Source organism: Hipposideros armiger, unplaced genomic scaffold (genome assembly GCF_001890085.2).
Source record: "Hipposideros armiger isolate ML-2016 unplaced genomic scaffold, ASM189008v1 scaffold_47, whole genome shotgun sequence".
Lineage (NCBI taxonomy): Eukaryota > Metazoa > Chordata > Mammalia > Chiroptera > Hipposideridae > Hipposideros > Hipposideros armiger.
The window spans coordinates 2,322,176-2,342,216 of record NW_017731397.1 but is presented as its reverse complement, the minus strand read 5'-3'; the positions used below and the strand labels follow the sequence as shown (position 1 = coordinate 2,342,216).

At 41.7% G+C, this 20,041-nt stretch overlaps 1 protein-coding gene across 5 annotated transcripts in view; it reads left to right on the top strand.

Moving 5' to 3' along the window:
* JAZF1 (JAZF zinc finger 1) overlaps nt 1-20,041 on the top strand; it is a 311,176-nt gene that overhangs the window by 160,798 nt on the left and 130,337 nt on the right. For 2 of the 5 annotated variants that reach the window (XM_019639904.1, XM_019639900.1), the window contains exon 2: nt 13,879-13,951. Coding sequence is in view for 1 of the 5 variants with exons in the window: in XM_019639899.1 (XP_019495444.1) it covers nt 13,495-13,522; nt 13,879-13,951 (101 nt within the window). In the remaining 4 variants the exon portion in view is untranslated. Of the gene's footprint in view, nt 1-10,911; nt 10,982-13,479; nt 13,523-13,696; nt 13,770-13,878; nt 13,952-20,041 lie in introns of those variants that run through there. The other 3 variants (XM_019639901.1, XM_019639899.1, XM_019639903.1) reach the window with 3 other exon arrangements.

Below are 20,041 nucleotides of genomic sequence, written 5' to 3'. Positions count from 1 at the left end.
CCTGCTGCTGAAGGTCCTTACTCTTCCAGGAGGAAAGGAATGCAGGCGCATATATTGGGTCGTCAGGAAAGTCATGATGCATTTTTGCATTGGAAAACATAGAAAAATACGTCATGACTTTCCCGGTGACCCAATATATGCATGCTCTCTCTAAACTCCAGGGATGGCAAAGGGAAATAAAATCTAAGTTCTTGATACAAATAACTCCAGTCACTATTTTAGGGTGTAGCTTAAGCCTTCTCTTCCCCACACAGTATTTGCCTGAGAGACTAACAAGTCAACATGTGGGTGCATTGGGTTATTCCTGTTGGAGGGATCATTTAAACTCCAAGGTTACCTTAGATTGGCAGCCGGAAGTGGAAGAGTTCAATTAAACTGTGGAATTCTCAGCTCAAGCTTGTGAGTAGGGGAGGTGGCACACTATCGTTATCTCCATTGCACAGGTAGGGACACGGACTTGCTAAAACGCTGTAAGTTAGGATCAGAGCCAGGACTGGGAACCATACCTTCTCGTTCCAAACCTGGTGTTCTTTCAGATCAGTCGCCCGAAGGAGAAACTGAATAGGAGATGCAGGTGTAGGAACTGGGTTTAAGCCTGTGTCACAGGGTCTGGTTTCCATCAAAATTTGTCCACATGTTTCATCCCAGTGCTTCCAAAGCATTCTAGGGCTACTATCCATGAAGAACTATTTTAATGGAAAGAAAGAAAGAGAAAAAGAGGAAAAAGGGAGGGATGGAGGGCGAGCAAGCACGCCACTTGGCAATTTACTTTGAGAGCATTGATATTGAATGCTGTGGTAGGACTGGGCAGTGGTCCAGATCAATCAAATAGCATGAACTTGGAAATCAGACCTGGATCTGAGGGCTTCTCCCCTAGTCATGTAATTTGGGGCTTTTCTGAGCCTTATGTTTTCCTTTGGGGTAGGGGTTGGGGGAGATAGCTCCCCTGCAGGGTTTCCATGAGGACTGCATATAGAAAGCAGGTCGCTGTGTATAGTAGGCACTCACTCATGGTAATGAAGTCTTTATTATTAGTTATTGTTGCTATTTAAGAACAACTGATCACAAATGCAGGTCTGCAATGTATAAACACTAAATCTTTTAGCTCTGACTACCTGAAATAATAATATAGTTACGACTTAAGTATTTACCATGTGCCAGCCACTGTGCTCTGTAGTAAATATGGCTTCACTCTTTTCATCCTCATAATGGGTAGGAGCTATGATTCATATGTCTTCCATATCAGAAAACTGAAACTCAGGCTGAGAAACGTGCCCAAGTCACAGAGTAAGCAGCCAGACTGTAACCACAACTACCATACTACATTGCCTGTCTAAAGAAATTAAATCCTTATTTAAAAAAAAAAAAAAAGCAGCACAAGGAAGTCCAGAGAGCTGCCCAGAAGCCCTTCCACAAAAGCCAAGAATGCCAGGAGCCATCTGCCAGGGGCCAGGGCCTTCCCAGGTGCCCAAATTCACACCATCAGCGAGGTGGATCTGCGTTGCTGCCCAGCATGTGCCTCTGCTCATTAGCAAGTATAATAGAATGAAGGCATCACGCGCGCAGACTGGGGGGAAGTGAATCGCAACACCGCATAACCTCTGTGGCCTGGGAGCCTGCGCTGTGTTCCTGGCCGCTCTGTGGCCATGGAGACGGTGTGAGTGATCGCGCCCGCCAGGCAGAGCTCCGCAGATCAGACCTTGACCCAAATAAGCGGTAACCGATGTGCTCGCTTATGTTTCATGACGCCTTAGGCAGAGCAGTCGGGTCACTTAGCGTCCAGATGTTCTGCTCTGTGCCTTTTTTTCTTTTACTTTATTATTTATTTATTTAATTTTTAAAGCAATGATTCAGCTTCCCTGGGAGATGAGAAGTAATAAAGGTGATTCCTTTTGCCAAATCCTTGACTTAACTGACTTCCAAAATGCAAAACTAATATGCCTGGTTATGACCTGATTTGTAACTGAGGTGAATAATAATAGCACAGGAAAACCACACTGGTTCCCGCCCAATCTAAATTACAGAAAATTCTGAGCCACAGCGTACTTGAAGTGATGAAGTCTTATTAGTTTTAGGAACTCACTCTGAAGAAAATCAATGAACCCCCGCCCCAAAATGATTCCTAGTCAGAGGTCTTATCAGAATGCCCTTATGAACAGGTGAAAATAGCTCACAATTCAAGGATTGTTGGTATTTGGTTGTTTGTGATTTGGTTTTAAAAATACACGAAGACACTAACTTATCTACATAATTATTAAGCTTAAAACTTTCTGTATAGAAAGTAAAAGGCTGGGGGCGGGGGGGCGGGGCCTGAGTCCCAAGTAAAGTCTGAATTTAAAATGTTTTACTGGATGTTGGATTTATTTGTAATACCTTTAAGTCACTTTCAATAATTTATTTCCTGTTTCACAATTGCCTGTTTAGTTTAGAGAAAAAATGCAAACTGTTTGGTTTTTTTTGGTTTAATGACTTTCCCAACCAGTCCTCTGTCCCTTTTCTTGGTTTCAAAACCTTCTCAGAGTCTGTATTAGTGATTGTCAGCCCCAGTTACCTATTAGAATCTTTGGTGATGGGTCTTGGGCTTTAGAATTTTGTTTAAAGCTGCCAGGTGACCCTGACATGCAGGTCTGGTTGAGAACCATTGGTCTCTAGGTACCTGGTGGTATAGAAATAGCTGAAACCAAATGAGACAAACTTGCTTCTAGGACCTATAGGCATCAGTTTTCAGACTCCTTGTGGGGGTTTCTTCTCAGTTTGGAAAGACCTATTCCAACTGGCTCACCTCTGTGTTTATTCCTGCCATTTCTCTAGAGTCCTTCCAAATATTTAAATCACAAAACATAGGCTAGCAGTGAGTAACTCCTACACTTCAGCAGAAGAGCAGATATTTTTTACACTAGGTCATTTTTATCACAGTTCAATATAAGTCAAATCCTCTATGGAGTCTGGTCTACTTGAGAGCCAGGACCTTTTTTTTTTTGGAGGTGGGGGGAGCTTCAGTATCTATTACCCAATACTTGACATGTATATTGGGCTTTCTGTAAATAGTTTTAATGTTGATTATGTTTATCTTGGTTTTGTGTTTATATCTTATTGTGATAATCCCAGTTAAAGATTATCAACTTTTTTCTCCTCTAGAATCCAAGCTTGTGCTAAAGTTATATTTTAGTCAAGGGAGAGGGAAGGACATTTTTTTAGGTGCTGATGGGAGAGATGTCACACTGTATGTAGATTTCAGGTGAATGCAATGCATGGTGTCAGAGCTGCCCTTTAAAGAAAAAAAAAATGTTGGCAGGTGGGGGTGGGATGGGTTATAGGGAAAAAAGAGGAACAAATGGGAACAGATCTGCATTAATAAATATTCAGCCTGAGTTCCACTCTTATGTCAGTGTTTGTAGGGGGTGTTATTACATGTGGTATTGGGTGATGGAAGTTGTGCACTCTCTCATTTTTCACTTTAATTGCTTGCCTGAAAAGACCCTGACAGCTTCAAAGGTTACTGCTGGTTACATTGTTCATAACTCAGAAGTAATATGCATGTGCAATTTGCTTCATTATTGCCCACTAATAACCAATTCTGGAGAAAGTCCTAAAGCCACCAAAGGAGCCATAATTTGACACGATGGGTTCCGCCTCCTCTTTCTCCCAATCTTTCTCCCAGTCTGAGAGGATGCCACAGATGCCGTGGGGATGCGTGTGTGATTTTACTCTGATTTTCTTTGTATGATCTTAGTTTGATAAATTCTTAGGGTTTTTTTTGTTTAATCCAGGAAAACAAGGCAAGACATAAAATAGTTCATGTTTCAAGTCCAACAAAATAAACCAGCATTCTGGTTGTTTTGTTTCAGTTAAGATTTGGTTTGGCTGCCCTCAAAATAGCAATGGCTTAAGTGGAAGAGTTTATTTCTCTCGCTTTCAAGAAGAATAGAGGTGGTCCGTCCAGGAGGGGTGTGGGGCTTTGCAGGATCAGGGATCCAGACACCTATTGTGTTGCTCTACCTTGTAAGACTTCCATTCTCAAGATTATCTCATATTCAAAGTAGATGTAGGAACTCCAGCCATCCTTCCAGTCAGCAGGATGGGAAAATACCACAAAGAAAGGCACATGACTTTTAGGGGACTTCTCAGAAATCTTATATCTTACTGGCCAGGACTTAGTCACACCTGGCTCAAGGAATTCTGGGAAATGTAGTCTTTATATAGCACAGCCATGTTCCTAAGCATAATGGAGGAAGAAGGGGGAAATGACTACAAGCATACCTCGCTTCATTGTGCTTCACAGATACTGTTTTTTACAAATTGAAGGTACAACCCTCCACCAGCAAGAAGATTGACTTGCTGAAGGCTCAAATGATGGTTAGCATTTTTTAAGCAATGTTGTTTTTATTTAAAAGTTTTCAATTACAGTTGACATACAATATCATATTAGTTCCACATGTAGAGTATTGTGGTTAGACATTTATATAACTTACAAAATGATCACCCTGATAAGGCTAGTACTCATCTGATGCTGTACATATTTATTACAATATTATTGACTCTATTCCCTAATAATGAAGTATTGTTTAAGTAAGGTATGTATATTGTTCTTCAGACATAATACTAGTGCACACTTAATAGACTACAGTGTAGTATAAACATCACTTTTATATGCAGTAGGAAACCAAACAGTTTGTGTGACTCACTTTATTGAATTCTGGAATCAAACCTGCAAGTGTCTCCAAAGTATGCTGTGTTTGATGGCAGCCAGCATTCTCTGCCTCATTATGTGAATGATGTGTCCTTAGGTTTTCTGTGCGTCATTGTGCCACTGACTATAAAATAGAGATAAACCACGACAGAGCAGAGTTTAATTTCAAACCATTTTATGAGCTAAAGAACTGAGTAGTAGCTGTGCCTAACGCATTGCTTAGTTAATCCTCATTTCAGCCCTAGGGCAAAAGTACTATCCTTATCAACATTTTACAAAAAAAAAAAAAGAAAACCACAACTAAGACTTTAAAAGGTTACATGGCTAGTACTAAACTGAGGCAGTTTGACGTGTGTGGAGTTGCATTATAATCCTAAGCAACACCAAGAAATGAGAGCTGCCGTTCCAATGAGAGGGTTATTACAATAGTAAGCCTTAGAGACTCAGGTACCAGATCGTTTAAAATACTAGACACAGGGTCAGTTTTGACTGAGTTCTCTTTTTTTTTTTTCCCCCCTCCCAACCTTTTTTATTTACTCTCCTTTGAAATTTACCAATTGCTTGGTTTCAAATGCAGCACAACCTCTGGCTTTTCTTTATCTCTGCTGGAATTCTCCTAAACCTAGTCCGTCTCAGTCCACACTGATTAATTAGCTAAGTTCTATGATAACCAAGTTTTTAGTCAGAGTCATCAGGGTTTTACTATATATCATTGTTTTGTTGTGAGGGACATGTTCTGGCTCAAGTGCCTGCTGGAATGTGTGGCATTATGATGGGGTTCCCAGCCTTTCAGCTCCTATCTGTGGCATGAGACCTTTATCTCTCCTTCCTTTGAGGCCCAGACGTCATGGTTCTGCAGAATATCTTCCCACACATCAGAAGCAGACCTCCTTTTCGTGTCTGTCAAACCCTTTCACTTTCTAGTTCCCTCCTTACTTTTGGTATCAAGGCGTTCACATCTATCACATCTTGCGTTTCCGTTTCTCCTTGCACTGAATCTAAACATTTCTGTATTCCAGTTTCTCTCCTAGTCTCCACATCACCACGAGTATTTTTTTCTAAAACACAGACCATATCAGTTTACCCCTTGAACGGCTCTCCATTGTCTACAGCATGAAGTCTGAACGCTCGGAAGGCATTTCCAACCACCCAGGCTGTGGGCCCCATCTGAACGGGGAGGTTCACACTGGACTGCTGGCCAGTCCCTGCTGGTTTCTGCTTCTGCACATCTGCTCAACCTGCTTTCTATTCTGACTCAACATTTTCTCACCTTTTTTTGGTCTGGAGATTTAGTTTAAGTCTTATGTAGAAGTTCCTTTCAAGAAATTTCTCTGAATCATGTTTTGTTTCTACAGCAGTTAGTGTATTTCTCTCTGTTGGCATCTATCACGGCCTGTCTTGGATTATTGTGACCTGTGAAGTGTGTCGTCTTTCTTGCTCAGCTGCGAATCTGCTGACTTAGAATTTCTCATGAGCAAGTGGCACGTGGAGAGAATTGAGTGTGTCTGTCTTGAAATGAATTGAGTTTTTGTCTCCATTAAGAAAAGCCGAGCTCTTAACTAAGTCCAAGCAACCTCTTCTTTCTTCTTTTGTAGCTTCCTATCCAGCCTTCTGGCCTCTTGATTGAGACCACAGGAAAATAGCAGAAATTATGATCTAGAAACAATCTGGGAACAATAGCTCCATTTCTCATAATAGTCATGTAGCTCTAAAGCAGGGTTTCTCAATGTTGACACTATTGACATTTTAGGTTAGGTACCTGGCAGTCATGATGGTCTCTGGCAGGTTCTCTCGTTGCAGGTAACAAGGTGAGGGAGAGCTTGGGTGGATAAATTACACCCTGTCACCACTTAAAGAGAATGGACTGATAGTGTTGTAGACATAGGGCTACATATCTTATACTTGGGAAAAAATAGCTACCACTCTCAAGCAGTCAGCAGTGACCCTAGGAGTTTGATGGGTTGGTAAAAGAGTTAGAAAGCATCCTTGTCAGAACTGTCTATTTCTAATAACTTTGACCCTCTGGCCATGCCAGGAAGAAGGAAGGCTGCATCGCGCTGTGTTTGTTTATAAATCAACCTTCTACAGCATTGTCCAAAGAGTTCTTGGTTAAATAATGTTTATTCATTCACTTGTGGAGGAAAACTCCACACGAATGGAATCGAGTTCACGAATGTGAACACGAATGCTTTTTTTTAATAGACGGTGTTATTGTGCTGCACAGTGTCCCTGACTTTTAGATATTTAACTCGTAAAGTTTACAGCAACACTTAACTGCATCTGGATTTCACATTGAATTTGGGAAGGCAAGACTCTCACTGTAATTTGCACTGACTGCCCTGTAATGGAAATTATGGCTTGGGAAAAGTTTCAAATGACGTGCCTATAAACTAAGGAAAAGTTGATCCATTCAAAGGCTGGTTATGTGCAATTGTAGGGCTTTTTTTTTTTTTTTGAAAGGGCCATTGCCAAGAAGAAATATTTATTTCAGCAGCTGAGGTAAACTAGCCATGAATTAAAAGTTGGTCTCTGTAAATTATCGGTGCATCAAATTTAGTCCTAAACATGGAGTGAAAGTGGAACAGAGCAATGCTGGGCTTTTATGAAACCTATTAAGATTGTATGGCGTCCAGTGTTACAACCGGATGGTGGCAGTGAGTTGACTTTAGAGGATGGGCAGCTTTTCTAATGGTCAGAATGCTGGCTTAATGGGACTCAGGACGCAGGGCTCCTGGTCTTAATGCTGCAGTTAAGCGGGTTTGTGTCAGTAGGTGTGTCGGTTAACCTCCCATCAGCGTGTCTGCCCCTTGGCTCCAGCCTCCCTATCTCCCTCCCCCACCATTTGTTTGTTTTAGCGACTCCCATTCATGATGGAGACTTGCCCTCAAATGTCTAATGATCCTGACTGCTCTTGGCTCCTATTTAAGACGGAGGCAATAAAAAGCTGATGAGAGGCTCTGGAGGGAGGCAGGGATAGGGCTTGTTGACCATGGACTTCACTGTAGGGAGATCATTTAATTAGGGAACCGCCAGATGTCCACATCTGGCAGTCTCTTCTCTGAGCCCACTTAACTTAGTCAGAGAGGAGTCCTCCTGACTGGCTGCCAGTGTTCTTGGGAGCAGCAGAGTAGGCGTGTTTCCACTTTTCATTCCCCCTGTTTTCAGCACTGTAGAGGCAGGCCTTGGAGATATTGTGGGTTCGGCTCCAGATCACCGCAATGAAAGGAGTATCGCAATAAAGTGAGTCGTAATCTTTTTCTGGTGGAGGGTTTTGCCTTCACTCTGTAAAAAAACACATCTGAGAAGTGCAATAAATTGAAGCACACTAAAACGAGGTCTGCCTATACTCTCCTTGTCTACCTCCACTATGTTTGGTCTCCTGGTTCAGTGCCTCTGGATAATCAGCCTTTTAAATAATCCTCCTGTTTTCAGCCCTGACACTTCCCTCCCTCACCTCTTTCACCTCCATGTCCAGAGCCTCTTAGGGCGTCTGCAGTGGATTCGAGTCCCGGCTCATGGGTCACCCCCCACTGCAGGCACCTGAGGTTGTAGCTAGTCCTCTACTCTCTAGGTCCTTTTTGCTCCTGAATTCATTTTCCATCTTCCAAAACACTGGTTGAAATCACTTGTCTGCTGATGTCTCCCCTTTCTTCTATCCCTGGTGAGTTTATTCCTTTATTTCTACTTTAATGGGATCTTGGATGGTGAGGGAAAGAAACTCCCTTGATCAGCCTGCCATGTTTAACCAAAAGTCCTCCATTTTGTCATCATAAAATGAATTTACATATCCATTCAGTAATTATTTTGCATTGAGCTGAGTGCTGGAGAGACGAAAGAAGTTGGGGTAGTTCTTCACGCCTGCGAAGTGTGGGCCAGGGACAAGGCTATACCGGGATAATGTCTGTCCAGTGACATGCGTACCGGAATAGCACTGGCAATGCAGAGAGAGCAGGAGGGATGCAGCCAGCTCGGCCAGGGATGTCGTGGAAGGCCATGCTGAATAAACTAAACTCCTGTGGCTTTGGGGTTCAGCTGTTGGCGGAAGACTGAGCCCAGACTGCACCCGTTAATTATTACCAAGGGAGTCCAAAGGAAAGGGGTGTATCCAGCCCAGACCTTCAAAATCACTCATCTGGCTGGGTGGGCCTTGGGGTCTTCTAGCGCTGGGAACCGCCCACTCCCTTCCCGTCCATGTCCTCTCAGGATGTGCACACTTAGGAGAGAGTGTGGTGCTGGGAAGACAGAGAATTTGAAAAAGGCCTTTCTCAAGGGGTCATGATATCACAGCTTCCCCTCTCTGCTGCCTCCCGCCTGCAAATAGCTCGTTGCTGACGGGCCTGATTAGTCTTGTTGAGAGGTAGTGCTGCTCGTTTCTGACTTGCTTATTGTAAGTCATTTCTGGTGTATAAAATCCCAACAGTGTAGCCCGGCCGAAGCCTACCCACAGCCCACGAGCTCATTACTTAGCCTCAGGTAACCCAGCAAACAATCTTAGGCTTGAAGATAGCACTACAAAAGGCTCAATGGATGTCACGCCTTCCAACACTATTGCCATCGGTTCCCAGTGCCAGAGAAGGCAGAGCCATGCACATGGGCCTTACTGACGGAACAAGGAAGGTGGCCTGTGCTGTCTGCCCCTCCTTGGTCATTTTGCAATTCCAGTTTCTGTTGAGTAAGGGTCTGAATGTTGTCCCCTCCTTATTTCTGCCATCTTCCTCACTTTTTCCCTTGCCACTTGAGAAGGAATGGGAACTAGTGCAGTGACATGGAGCCATGGCCATTTAATTGAATCTATAAAACCATGAGTCACTAGGACCATATGAGCTACAGAAAGCTTTCACTTTGTGCGTGCGCCTCATCCGCGCTGCAGAGCTGTGCATTCAAGCTACTCCCCCGAGGCAGGAACGATGACAAAGCGTGGCTCCACAGTGGGGCCTGCCCTCCCTGAGAGAATGCTGGGCCTTAGACACTTTGACGTAAGCTGATAGGTCGTTATGGCTTGGGTGTTTTAAAATAGATTTAAAATACATAGGCTGCTAGTTGGGAGGGGGTGGGAATGAGGGAGAAAAAAATAAATAAATAAAATTATAAAATATATTTTAATTTTTGAATTCTCAGCCATCAGTCAACTTGAACTCTGTGAGTATGCAAGCGGTGGTGTGAGGTAGAAAGCAGTCACCTCTCTGTGCTTTTTTTTTTTTTTTTGGCTATACCCCACCCTGCTGAAAAGATTTAGGTTTAGTTTCCTGTCATTTCCTGGTGATATAAAAGTAGCAGAGTGTTGGGCCGGCCAAGTGGTGCGTTGGTTAGGAGTTGACTTGGGACACCAGCTCTGAGCAGCAGGGCCCTGGTTCGGATCCCACATGAGGGCCAGTGACACTGCACCCTCTACAGCTAAGATGGTGAACAACAGCTCAACCTGGAGCTGGCTACTGTGAGTCCCCGACGCTGGTGTAGGCTGCAGTGGGGCTGGTCAGCAGTAGGCATGAGCTTTCATGAGCCACCGTGAGCAGCCATCCAATGGCGGCGAGCGACTGCCTCACCCGGGAAAAGCACAATGATAACACCAACATGGGCCAGTGAGACGACGTCCTCTACAACCAGAGTGAAGAACAAAAGGACAGCAACTTGTCTGTTCCCCTTCCTCGATTCCCCAATGCTGTTTTCCTCCCCCAGTCCCCCAATAAAATCTTTTTAAAAAATTAAAAAATAAAAGTAGTGGAGTGTTATATGTGGCTGTAGAAAACCACATTATAGAAATGCTTACATTCTCGCCAGTTGTCAGCTTAAGGAGCATCATGTGGCAATGAAAAACTCAAGTGTTTCTATCCCACAAGCCATTTCCTGAGGTGGATTATATCTCTGAGTAATGGTAGCCAGTGTTCCAGCTTCATATTTTTATTGGCACTGTAAACAAATAAGCCGGAATACTATCTGGGAGATTGTGTGCTACAGCCGTTGCAATTCGTATCCCATTTCTTCTATGTGAACACTCTCTCAGTGGTGTGCCACATGGTATAAGGATGTTCTTTTTATTGAACTCGGTAATATCCAGTGGGTGGTGTTAGTCTCACCAGTTTGTCCTGATAATGTATGTTCCGCCTTCTCCAGGAGTACGTCATTGTCCTGCTGTGAAAATCCACGTCTCTTGTTGCCGTAATCCTTTCCTGTAGAGAGCATTTAAGCCTCAGACGGTTCCATTTCTGTCAAGAAGGGAGAAATAATGAAGGCAGCTATTATACTTTTACTGAATGTGAAGTGCTCGGGCGGCGTAATGAAATCCATAAACTGGTGAGTCATGGTCACCGCAAACCAGTCAGCCAGGAAGCGAGTGACGGAGCTGCAGTTTCTGCACGGCCAGCAGCTGATGCTGCTCCTCCAGTGGCACTTGTGCGGGGCCTCTCCTGATTTGTGGGCACCAAGTGCCTAATTTTGTTTTAAGAACTCGAAGCTTTCATGGGTGTTCTAAAGGTTGCGTAAGGGAACATCGAATCTGAAAAAGATTCTTGAGGCCTGGTGGACGTCTGTCTGGAAGTCCTGCTTTCCTGTCAGTTATCAGAGCCTGCATTCTAAGAAAAAGGAGAGAATCCTGCCTGAGGTGCTTCCAGTTGGTCATTTTGTTGTGGAGAGGGCACCGTTTAGAAGCTTCTGGAAGTCTATGCACCACTCATAATTTGAGGGGATGTGAGCATAAGTCTGGTATAGGCAATAGAAGATGGTGAAACAAAGTAAAAAAAAATCTTTCAATCCTTGCTCTGCAAATAGAATGCAGACATTCTTGTTCTTTGTGCAGCAGTATTACAGGATGCTGTCCATGTGACTGTCAGTGGCTAACACCATTTATTCGAGCATCAGAACTGTAGAACTTTGTGAGGTACTTGTTTCCCCTTCCCCAAAGAGGTACTACAGTGTGAAGAAGAAAAGCGTAATACAAATTGTTTGTCAGTGTGTGGGGGTGGGGGTGGAGTATGGGNGGGGGGGGGGTGTTGTGTACACCTAACACACACATTAATAAAGGGAAAATAAATAAAAGTCAAGGTAGCTTAGGGAGGTAGTATTTAAAATATTTGTATAATTTGGAAACAGAAAAGCTTTAGAAGATGGTTTGTGGAAATACTGGTAGATTGGGCCTCAGTTACAGGAATAACGGCAAAAATGGAAGGTATAATAAAAATGCTTATTGGCCTCTTAGCTCTTTTCCCCTTTCTACACACATTTTAAACTCAGAACGGTGCTCTTTGCTTTCAAAATAATATACCTTATGCAGCCATGCACCAGATGTCTCCATGAAGGAATGGGTTTTAGTGAGTCAGGTTCAGGCCCTCATCTCAAAAGCTAAACACCTCAGTCATCTATCAGTTCCCGTTTTGTGAGTTCTTGAGACATTTTCCACACAGACATGTGCAGTCATTGCCTTGTTCTTTCATATGTCCCTCTCTCCTTTCCATTTTCATGGTTTTTGTCTCCAACTTCTTGCTACTGACTTCGTGAAAGACCTTGCAGAATTAGTCACCGTTTGCACATGTGGTCTGCTCAGCGTTCCAGTGGCCCGTTCAAGGGATAACATACCTTTTCCCTGGAGAGCATTGTTCCCCTGACTCCTCTCCAGTGAACACAGGTGAAGAGCACAGAGCCTACCTCTCAGAAACATGGATGGACTTTGGGGTCCCAGCAAACTGCCATGAGTGTGCGTAAGGGTTGGGTGTGAAAGCTGAGTTCTCATTAAAGTGTGGTTTCCATGTGTTTAGAGAACCGCAGATTGTATTTGTAGACCAGTGATTTCCAAACAGACTCAGCCGTAAGTTGTTTCTGTAATCATTGTAGGGGGGAGAGGAAATGCTGAGTTACGTGTCCGTGTTCTCAGTTGCGCTGCCAAAGCCTTGAGACCCGACATGATGGAGCCATTCAGAGAATCTTTGTCTCTTGTGTCAGAAGTTGGCTTTCAAGGACCTGGAATGGCAGAGCCCCAGAAGCAGGATTTCTGAATAGCGTAGCGTGTCCCTGAAATTCTTGGCACGGGAAAAACAATGAAGTAAACGCGAGATTATTAACTTGAACACACCAAGAATAAAATGGCCACCACTGTCCAGTTTCAGCCTGGGAGTCCAGAACCTTGTAAATTGATGTTTATGCTATCATTTTTGTCAGCGCGCCCCTCGCCACTGTGTCCGCTCCTCTGCCCCCATCACCTGTTAATGCGCTTTGGAGTTGGTGGGTGTATCTTACATCGACCACGTGCAGTAAACACTTCCTGTACAAAGGTGCTTGAAACAACATCTGTCATTACATCAAAGGAGGTGTTATTGCCAAGTGCAGCTGGAAGAGTTCTAATAATGAGATGGTTTTAAACGAGGTTATAATGAAATCTGTGTGAAATGTCTGAAGCTTTTTCTAAGAAAGCAAAAATGTGCTATTTCCTCCAGTCTTATTATATAAACAGTGTTTTTGCATATAGTTAGCACAATCACTTCTCTGCATGAGAAGCTTGAAAATACATTTCTCTTTATGAAAAGTCCGTTGTTGTTTTTTTTAGTGGTGTGTTGATGAAGCAGCCTTAGGGAAGGTTGCTATGGTGTTGAGCCCTGTCTCTTCAGAGGAAAAACCCCTCTGAGGAATGCGGTGTTTGTGGGTTCTGAGAACCAGTATATTAGAATTACTGATCGAGAGTCTAGAAAAGTTATAATAAATTCATCCTTCAATTAAAAAAAGAAGAGCTGACCTCCAACATGCAAATCCAAACCCAGAAAAGTGTTCAGTGAATAAGAACAATACTCAGTAGATTTTCAAATTGATGGCGCTTTCCAATGGCATCTAATTTGTTCCAGCATCGAAGTGAGCATAATTAACAGAGGCTTTCTTTCTTAGGCCGATTAACCAGCAGAAACCATGCCAACATTGTAGCTGCAAGCAGTGAAAACCAATATTTATGAGAGGGATTGTGCAAGAGTTTGTGTGACAGATGGACATTTTATCTCTGTTGATGTTTGGAATTCCCTTGAAAAGTAATGCAATATCTTGTTATTTATGAATGAATGAACAAACGATTGTGCTTTGCTGACTGAGTTTTCTTTAAAAAGAGGTATACTACATTAATCTGTTTCTCTGTTTAGCCTCTGTTACTTTATATTAAGTAGGCTCATATATTCTGATGCAAAAGCTTAAAAATCATAATTGTGTTTTTATTCCAGATACAGATCCACGTGTTTTAGAGAAGCAAGAATTACAGCAGCCAACCTATGTTGCCCTCAGCTACATTAATAGGTAAGCCATTTTCAGAATTTATAGCAACCTCCTATCTGCCACATGTTTATTTTTTGAATGTATCTTAACAGAGGAGAAAAAAATGTTTCAGTTTTAAAATATTTACAGGAGATTATTGAAAAGTAACCACTATATGGGATTTTGTTTCTCTGACGGGGAGGTGTAGGATGTAGTTCTCTGTGCCTATGGCTGAAAACATGACTGATTTATAAGCTCATTCTGGAAGTATTTTGTATGCAGAGTTAGAATACGCTCTTTTGACTTCATAGGGCAGTTGGGGAAATTAATGGATTTATGTTTGAGTGAAACTTTTAAATCCTGGGGCAAAGAAGTACTTTATGAATTCAGAACATGTTTGGAATATCAGAATACATCAGGATATAACAAATTGAAATAATTTACTATCAGTAAATTATTTAGTAGCAGCCCATCTTTTAGTAAAAATGTTCTCTACAAGTGAACCCTATCTGTATAGAGTAACGTTGAGTTTTTACTGAAACTGAATGTGTGAGCACAGGTTTAGAGGACAGCTCGAACTTGACCTATCAGGTCTAAAAGAGGAGTTGGTGTTTCAGCCAATTCAAATAATTAAAGAGACAGTGATTTGGGGAGAGAACCTGAAATCCACTTACTTCAAAAAAACACACGCACCCAAGGAGAAAAAAGCAAAGCAAAACTAGTGTTTCATGAGAACGAAAAATTCTCTGCTTGTAATTCAGTGCACAAATTTTTATTGACGGTCCCTTTTTCATAAAAGTCAAAGAATGGTTTCAGTATCTTGGTACCAGAGCTAAATTCAGGGTCTGAAGTGGAAAGCTAGGAATGAATTATCTGTACTGTTACATTTTCATGTCGTTTTAGAAAACTTTCTTGTCTGCAAAGAGCTTAGGGTTGGAGTGGCCTGTGCTATTTCCAGCTCTTTTATGGAGCACATTTTTTAAATGATTCGCTAACATAAACATCTATTTGCATATCTACTTTGAATTTCCTACTTATCAGCCTTCCCTGAAAGTGAATGAAATTATCTGCAGCTTTATATTACCCTTAAGTTTTAAGCTGTTTTAAGTGGAACACCCTCAAAATCACATCAGTTACAAATTAAGATGTATACTCTTGTATGTATATGCTTATCTGGATTACTCATAAAACCTGTGTTGTGGGTTTTGCGAAGTTTTTAATTATACATTAGAATTATGTGAATGTTAATTAGCCTACCAATATTGGGGAATAGGATGAATAGGCTTTTATAGATTAATTGTGGTATGGAGTAGGGCATGTTTAATTGTGTGGCTATTGTGTTTGGAGTAAAATATGTTACCTAGGTATATAACAATTTGTGTAATACTAAGCCTTATTCTAATAAGGGTCTATGAGAGATTTTTTCACATGTATTCTTCCTGTTTATATTGTCAGCCATGTCGGCAGCAGGTGTCATACTCACTAAAGAAATAAATATTCTGCCAGGTGTGATTTGGGACTACAAAGAAAGCTGAAGAATAGGGACAAAACCACCAGAGAAGTTGAGTCAAGTGTGATGATAGGTTAGCATAAACTGTGCAGTGGGCTATGCCAGAAACCTAGAGTCAGGGAGTGATCAGTGGGTGTGAAATTACTTGGACAAGTCTTCTGGGAGAAAATGAGTCATTTTAAAAAATAACCTTTTATTATTACAGCCGTGTACAGGCATTATAGAAAATTAGGAAGTATAAGCAAACAAAAACAAATTTTAATTAAAACATCATATTCCCACCACTCAGCTATCACTACTGATCCTTAACACATATTTTTTATACTATTTTTTTTTAAATACATAATTTTTCGCCAAAGCTTGTACATAGTTTTGTAACCTGCTTTTTAGTCACCTGATGTTTTGCCTCTTGTTTCTTTTCATCTGACACAGTCCCTTTTATTGACAGTGACTTGTTGAAGAGATGGGCCAGCTATCCCACAAAGTGCTCCCACCTTCTGGGTTTTCTTGTGGTTGTCTCCTCAAGATGCCTTTGGGTGGGATCCTCTGTGTTCTATATTTGCTATAAACTAGAAGTTAGATCTGGAGACATCATGGAACTGGGCACATCATTATACCAGGGGTGCCAAAAAAAGTGTATACAAGGGGACACTTTGGTCAACGTTGCTCAAGCAGTAGTTTGCCGTAATCAGAAGTGTCTGGATACTGATGGCAACCACTTTGAGCACCTCTTATAATTGCAGAAGTCAAACGTGACTTGTATTCATCTTGTGTTAGCAGTATATATTGAATATTACAATTTTAATATAGTTTTCCTTTCTTAAAATGTGTATACATAGGGCCGGCCGAGTGGCTCAGTTGGCTAAGAGCTCGCTCAAAAGTGCGAGCTCTGAGCAACAGAGTTGTCGGTTCGATTCCCGGCCCGAGATGAGCTGCCAACAGGTGGCAGGATGGCTCAGCTAAAAAAAAAAAATGTATACGTGTTTTTTGGCACCCTCTGTATTTAGAGGCCTGAGAAATGGAGAATTTACCACATCGTGTCCTAGCTGATAGAGATGGACACAAATCGCAGGGGATCGGTGTTTACTGGTGATCTTTAGGTGAAGAGAAGAACTGTGTATGGGAAGTCATCCAGGCTTCCAATATCCCTTCTCACTCGGATCCCTTTGTGGACAGTGCCACGTTCATAACATAGTACTTAACACATAGTAGACACTCTGGGTATTTGTTAGTAGGTGGTAAATAAACACCCAGTAAATGAGAGGGCTGAGCAATGGGCAGCAAGCAGCAAGGAAGAAGCGGCCATCGGGAAAGGTACGCTAAAAGCAGTCTTAGGGCCTTAGATACAGAAGGGGAACTTCTGTATCTTGTATATTGTAACTTGCATGAAGCCAGTACGGATTCAAGGAAAGAGTGATGTGAAAGAAAGTCAACTTGACAGCAATATCCTGACTACAGCAGAAAAGAGTACTATTGTAAAAAATAAAGTTGAACAAATAAGAGACTTTTTTCCCCCCCTCTTAAACCTCAGGGGGAAATAAAGTCTAATTTTGCTGAGCAGTGAAGACAGGAAGAGAATTAATATTTCTCGGCTCATATATCTATTTCTACAACTCTAATGTAGTTTCGGGCATCTCAACATTGAGATGAAACTTTCCTTGGCAAGAACATTGACTGAAATCAGCAGAGAATTAAGGTCCTTAAAAGGGAGCTAGCATTTTGGATGATCAAACGAAAAGAAGTGAGTAGAAATTGGAGCCTTTCTTTATACCTGTTTTAAATTGTTTCACTCTCTGGAACGTAATGGGTTGGACAAACCTTTAATTCTTTTCAAAGCAGGTCTGTTACAACACCTGAGCAAATTTAAAAATAGAAATAGTTTAATCATAATGAGCGAGACTGAATATGAATTAGCGAGGGTTGTTGGAACAGTTCTACGGGGGAAAAAATGGATATAAATTTTAAGGATGGGGAGTTCAGTTAATTTTGTGTGAGGAACAATGACAAGTCCATGTAATGGGAAATTTAATTGCTTAGTCTGTATAATATTTCTACATCTGGAAAAAAGTATAATGGGCAAGAAGAAAAGCAAGAAGATTTTGAATAAAAGAGAGAATATTGAAGAAAGAATGAACGTAACACTTTTATGCCTTGCGCTCCATGCTAAGCTCTTGTTATGTGGCTCATTTCATTGAACCTTCACAATAACCATATGAAGGACATACTATGATGATCTCCATTTTACACGTGCAGAAGTTGAAACTCAGAGGAGTTAAGTAACTTGTCCTAGGTCCCCGGTGGCATTCCAAGGGAGGATTGGGTTCAAACTTGCACATGAGGCTCCAGAATCTGTTTTCCTAATCACAGCCTGACTTGTTGGGGTATCAGAGAGTAAAGTACGGGTTTAGAAAAATAAGAGGAGAATTTGGAAAACTAATGTTGGAAAAATAGGGTAGGACCACTGGGCAGAGGGAAGCCAGAAAGACATAAAAATAAGAGTAATTACTATGCTGTGGATAATTGGAGGGTAGCAACCTAATAAAGTGAAACAGTAGGCGACAGCAGAAGCTAAAAATGTGATGAGAAAGGTGACCAATAACTCTGAAATGATATATTGCTACCAGGAAATGAGTGCAAGGAACATCCTAGCATAGCAGGCCTCAGCTACCGCGGGGAAGGACGCCTTATAGCATCTTAGATCAGGAGGAAGAAAAGGGCAGAGCACAGTGAGGGTACAGGAAACTGTCCTCCACCATGTCTCACCGATAGGCAGGTGACAGGTAAGCTGCAAGGTAAAGTCAGGTGAGTTTCCATAAAAAGGTCCATGAGAAGCACTACCGCGTTTCCCCGAAAATAAGACCTAATTGGAAAATGAGCCCTAGCATGTTAGTTTTCAGGATGCTTGTAATAGAAGCCCTACCCCAAACATAAGCCCCAGTTAAGATCGTCAGCCAGACCACGACTGTTTGAATAAATGTAGATTTTTGTACATGAATAAATGAATAAATGTAGATTGTTGGAGCAAACATTAATATAAGACCCGGTCTTATTTTCGGGGAAACACGGTAGGTTATATCAGGGTATTTCCTTCAGGTTATTGTGATGTGGTTCAGGTAGGTAGCTGCCTTGAGGTGACAAGATAGCTTATTAATAACCTGTGACACTCCAGACATGGGTCCCTGAGATAATTTAAAGACATAATAACATGCATGTGGCCATGACTGTTAATTATACTATGTTTTAATACAAAATATGTTTTTATTAAAATACTATAAATTGAAGTTTCCAAATTAACTTTAATTTTTAAAATATGTATGTCATTTTCATATAAGCTCTAAAGGAATATCATGCCTAGGCACAAATTGGTACCTTCTTGCACTCAATCCTCGTCATTTACTACCTAATAAAAATTTAATATTCTTTTATACCTAAATTATGGCTCTACTCGAATTCTCTTTGTGAGGCTTCCTGCCCTGCTTGGCATAGTAGAAGTTAGGTTTGGCCTCCTCTAAAAATGGATTTTATTTAGCTTCATGTTTGCTATTCAAGTTAAACAGCAAATTCTAAAATGGGTTTCACAGAACAGTAATTCCAAGGGGTAGTCACCAGTGTTACACACACATGCACACGCACATGCACACGCACAAGCACAAGCATACACGTGACTCATTTGCTCACAGAAGGGTTCTTTGGTCAATTAAGTTTGGGAAATCCTGAGTGAAATAAAATGGATTCCTTTACCACAGGGTTTCTCAGATCCTGTCCTATGCTGATGTGTATTTTACGTCTCCAGGAAGGATAATAGAATTCTCAAAGGTGCCTGATCCTGGGGCGCATTTTCTTGAAGCATGTGATGGGACTAGCTCGGCATATACCAGTTGGGGGTGTCTAGAATTATATCACTGCCACCTCCATCCTAGACTGTGGCCAGCTCGAGAGACACCCCTACAGCACCTAAAACCAAGGCTCCATAAGATCTCCAGAGGAGACCGAGTTTGGAGGTGACTCCTGACAGGTTGGAAGGTTTGGGGAAACACTTCGGCTTTCCACAGGTTTGCCCTAATAAAGTCTAAATCTTGGCCTACACAAGTCCAAAATGATCAGCCTGAAATTGAACTGCCTGCTAGAGCAAAAATCAGTAGCCTTCATAGGAATGACTCAGATAACACCATGTCTCATACACAATAAAAATTACTAGATATGAAACACATAGGAAAATAGACCCCTTAGACAAAAAAACCCAAAAAACAAACAAACAAACAAAACCCGTCAATAGACACCCTCTCTGAGCTGGTTCAGATGTTAGGTTGAGGGAACAAAGACTTGAAAGCAGTCATTATAAATGTGTTCAACAACTTAAAGGAAAAATATACGAAATAGGAGGTTGTTGTGAATAAAAATGAAATCAGCCTGGATGTTTGTTTGTTTGTTTGTGTAATCCTGCTTCCAGAATGTGAACTGCTTAATGAAAGCTTTCTCCCCCTTTCCCACTTTTTCCCCACACTCCTGAACTTCACCTAATTCCCCCAAACCCTCACTCTTGCTGTTTCAGTTGGACTCATTTTTGCCAGATTATAGTCTGTCATAGCCTCGTAAAAGTGCTGTAATTAGCCAAGTGAGCA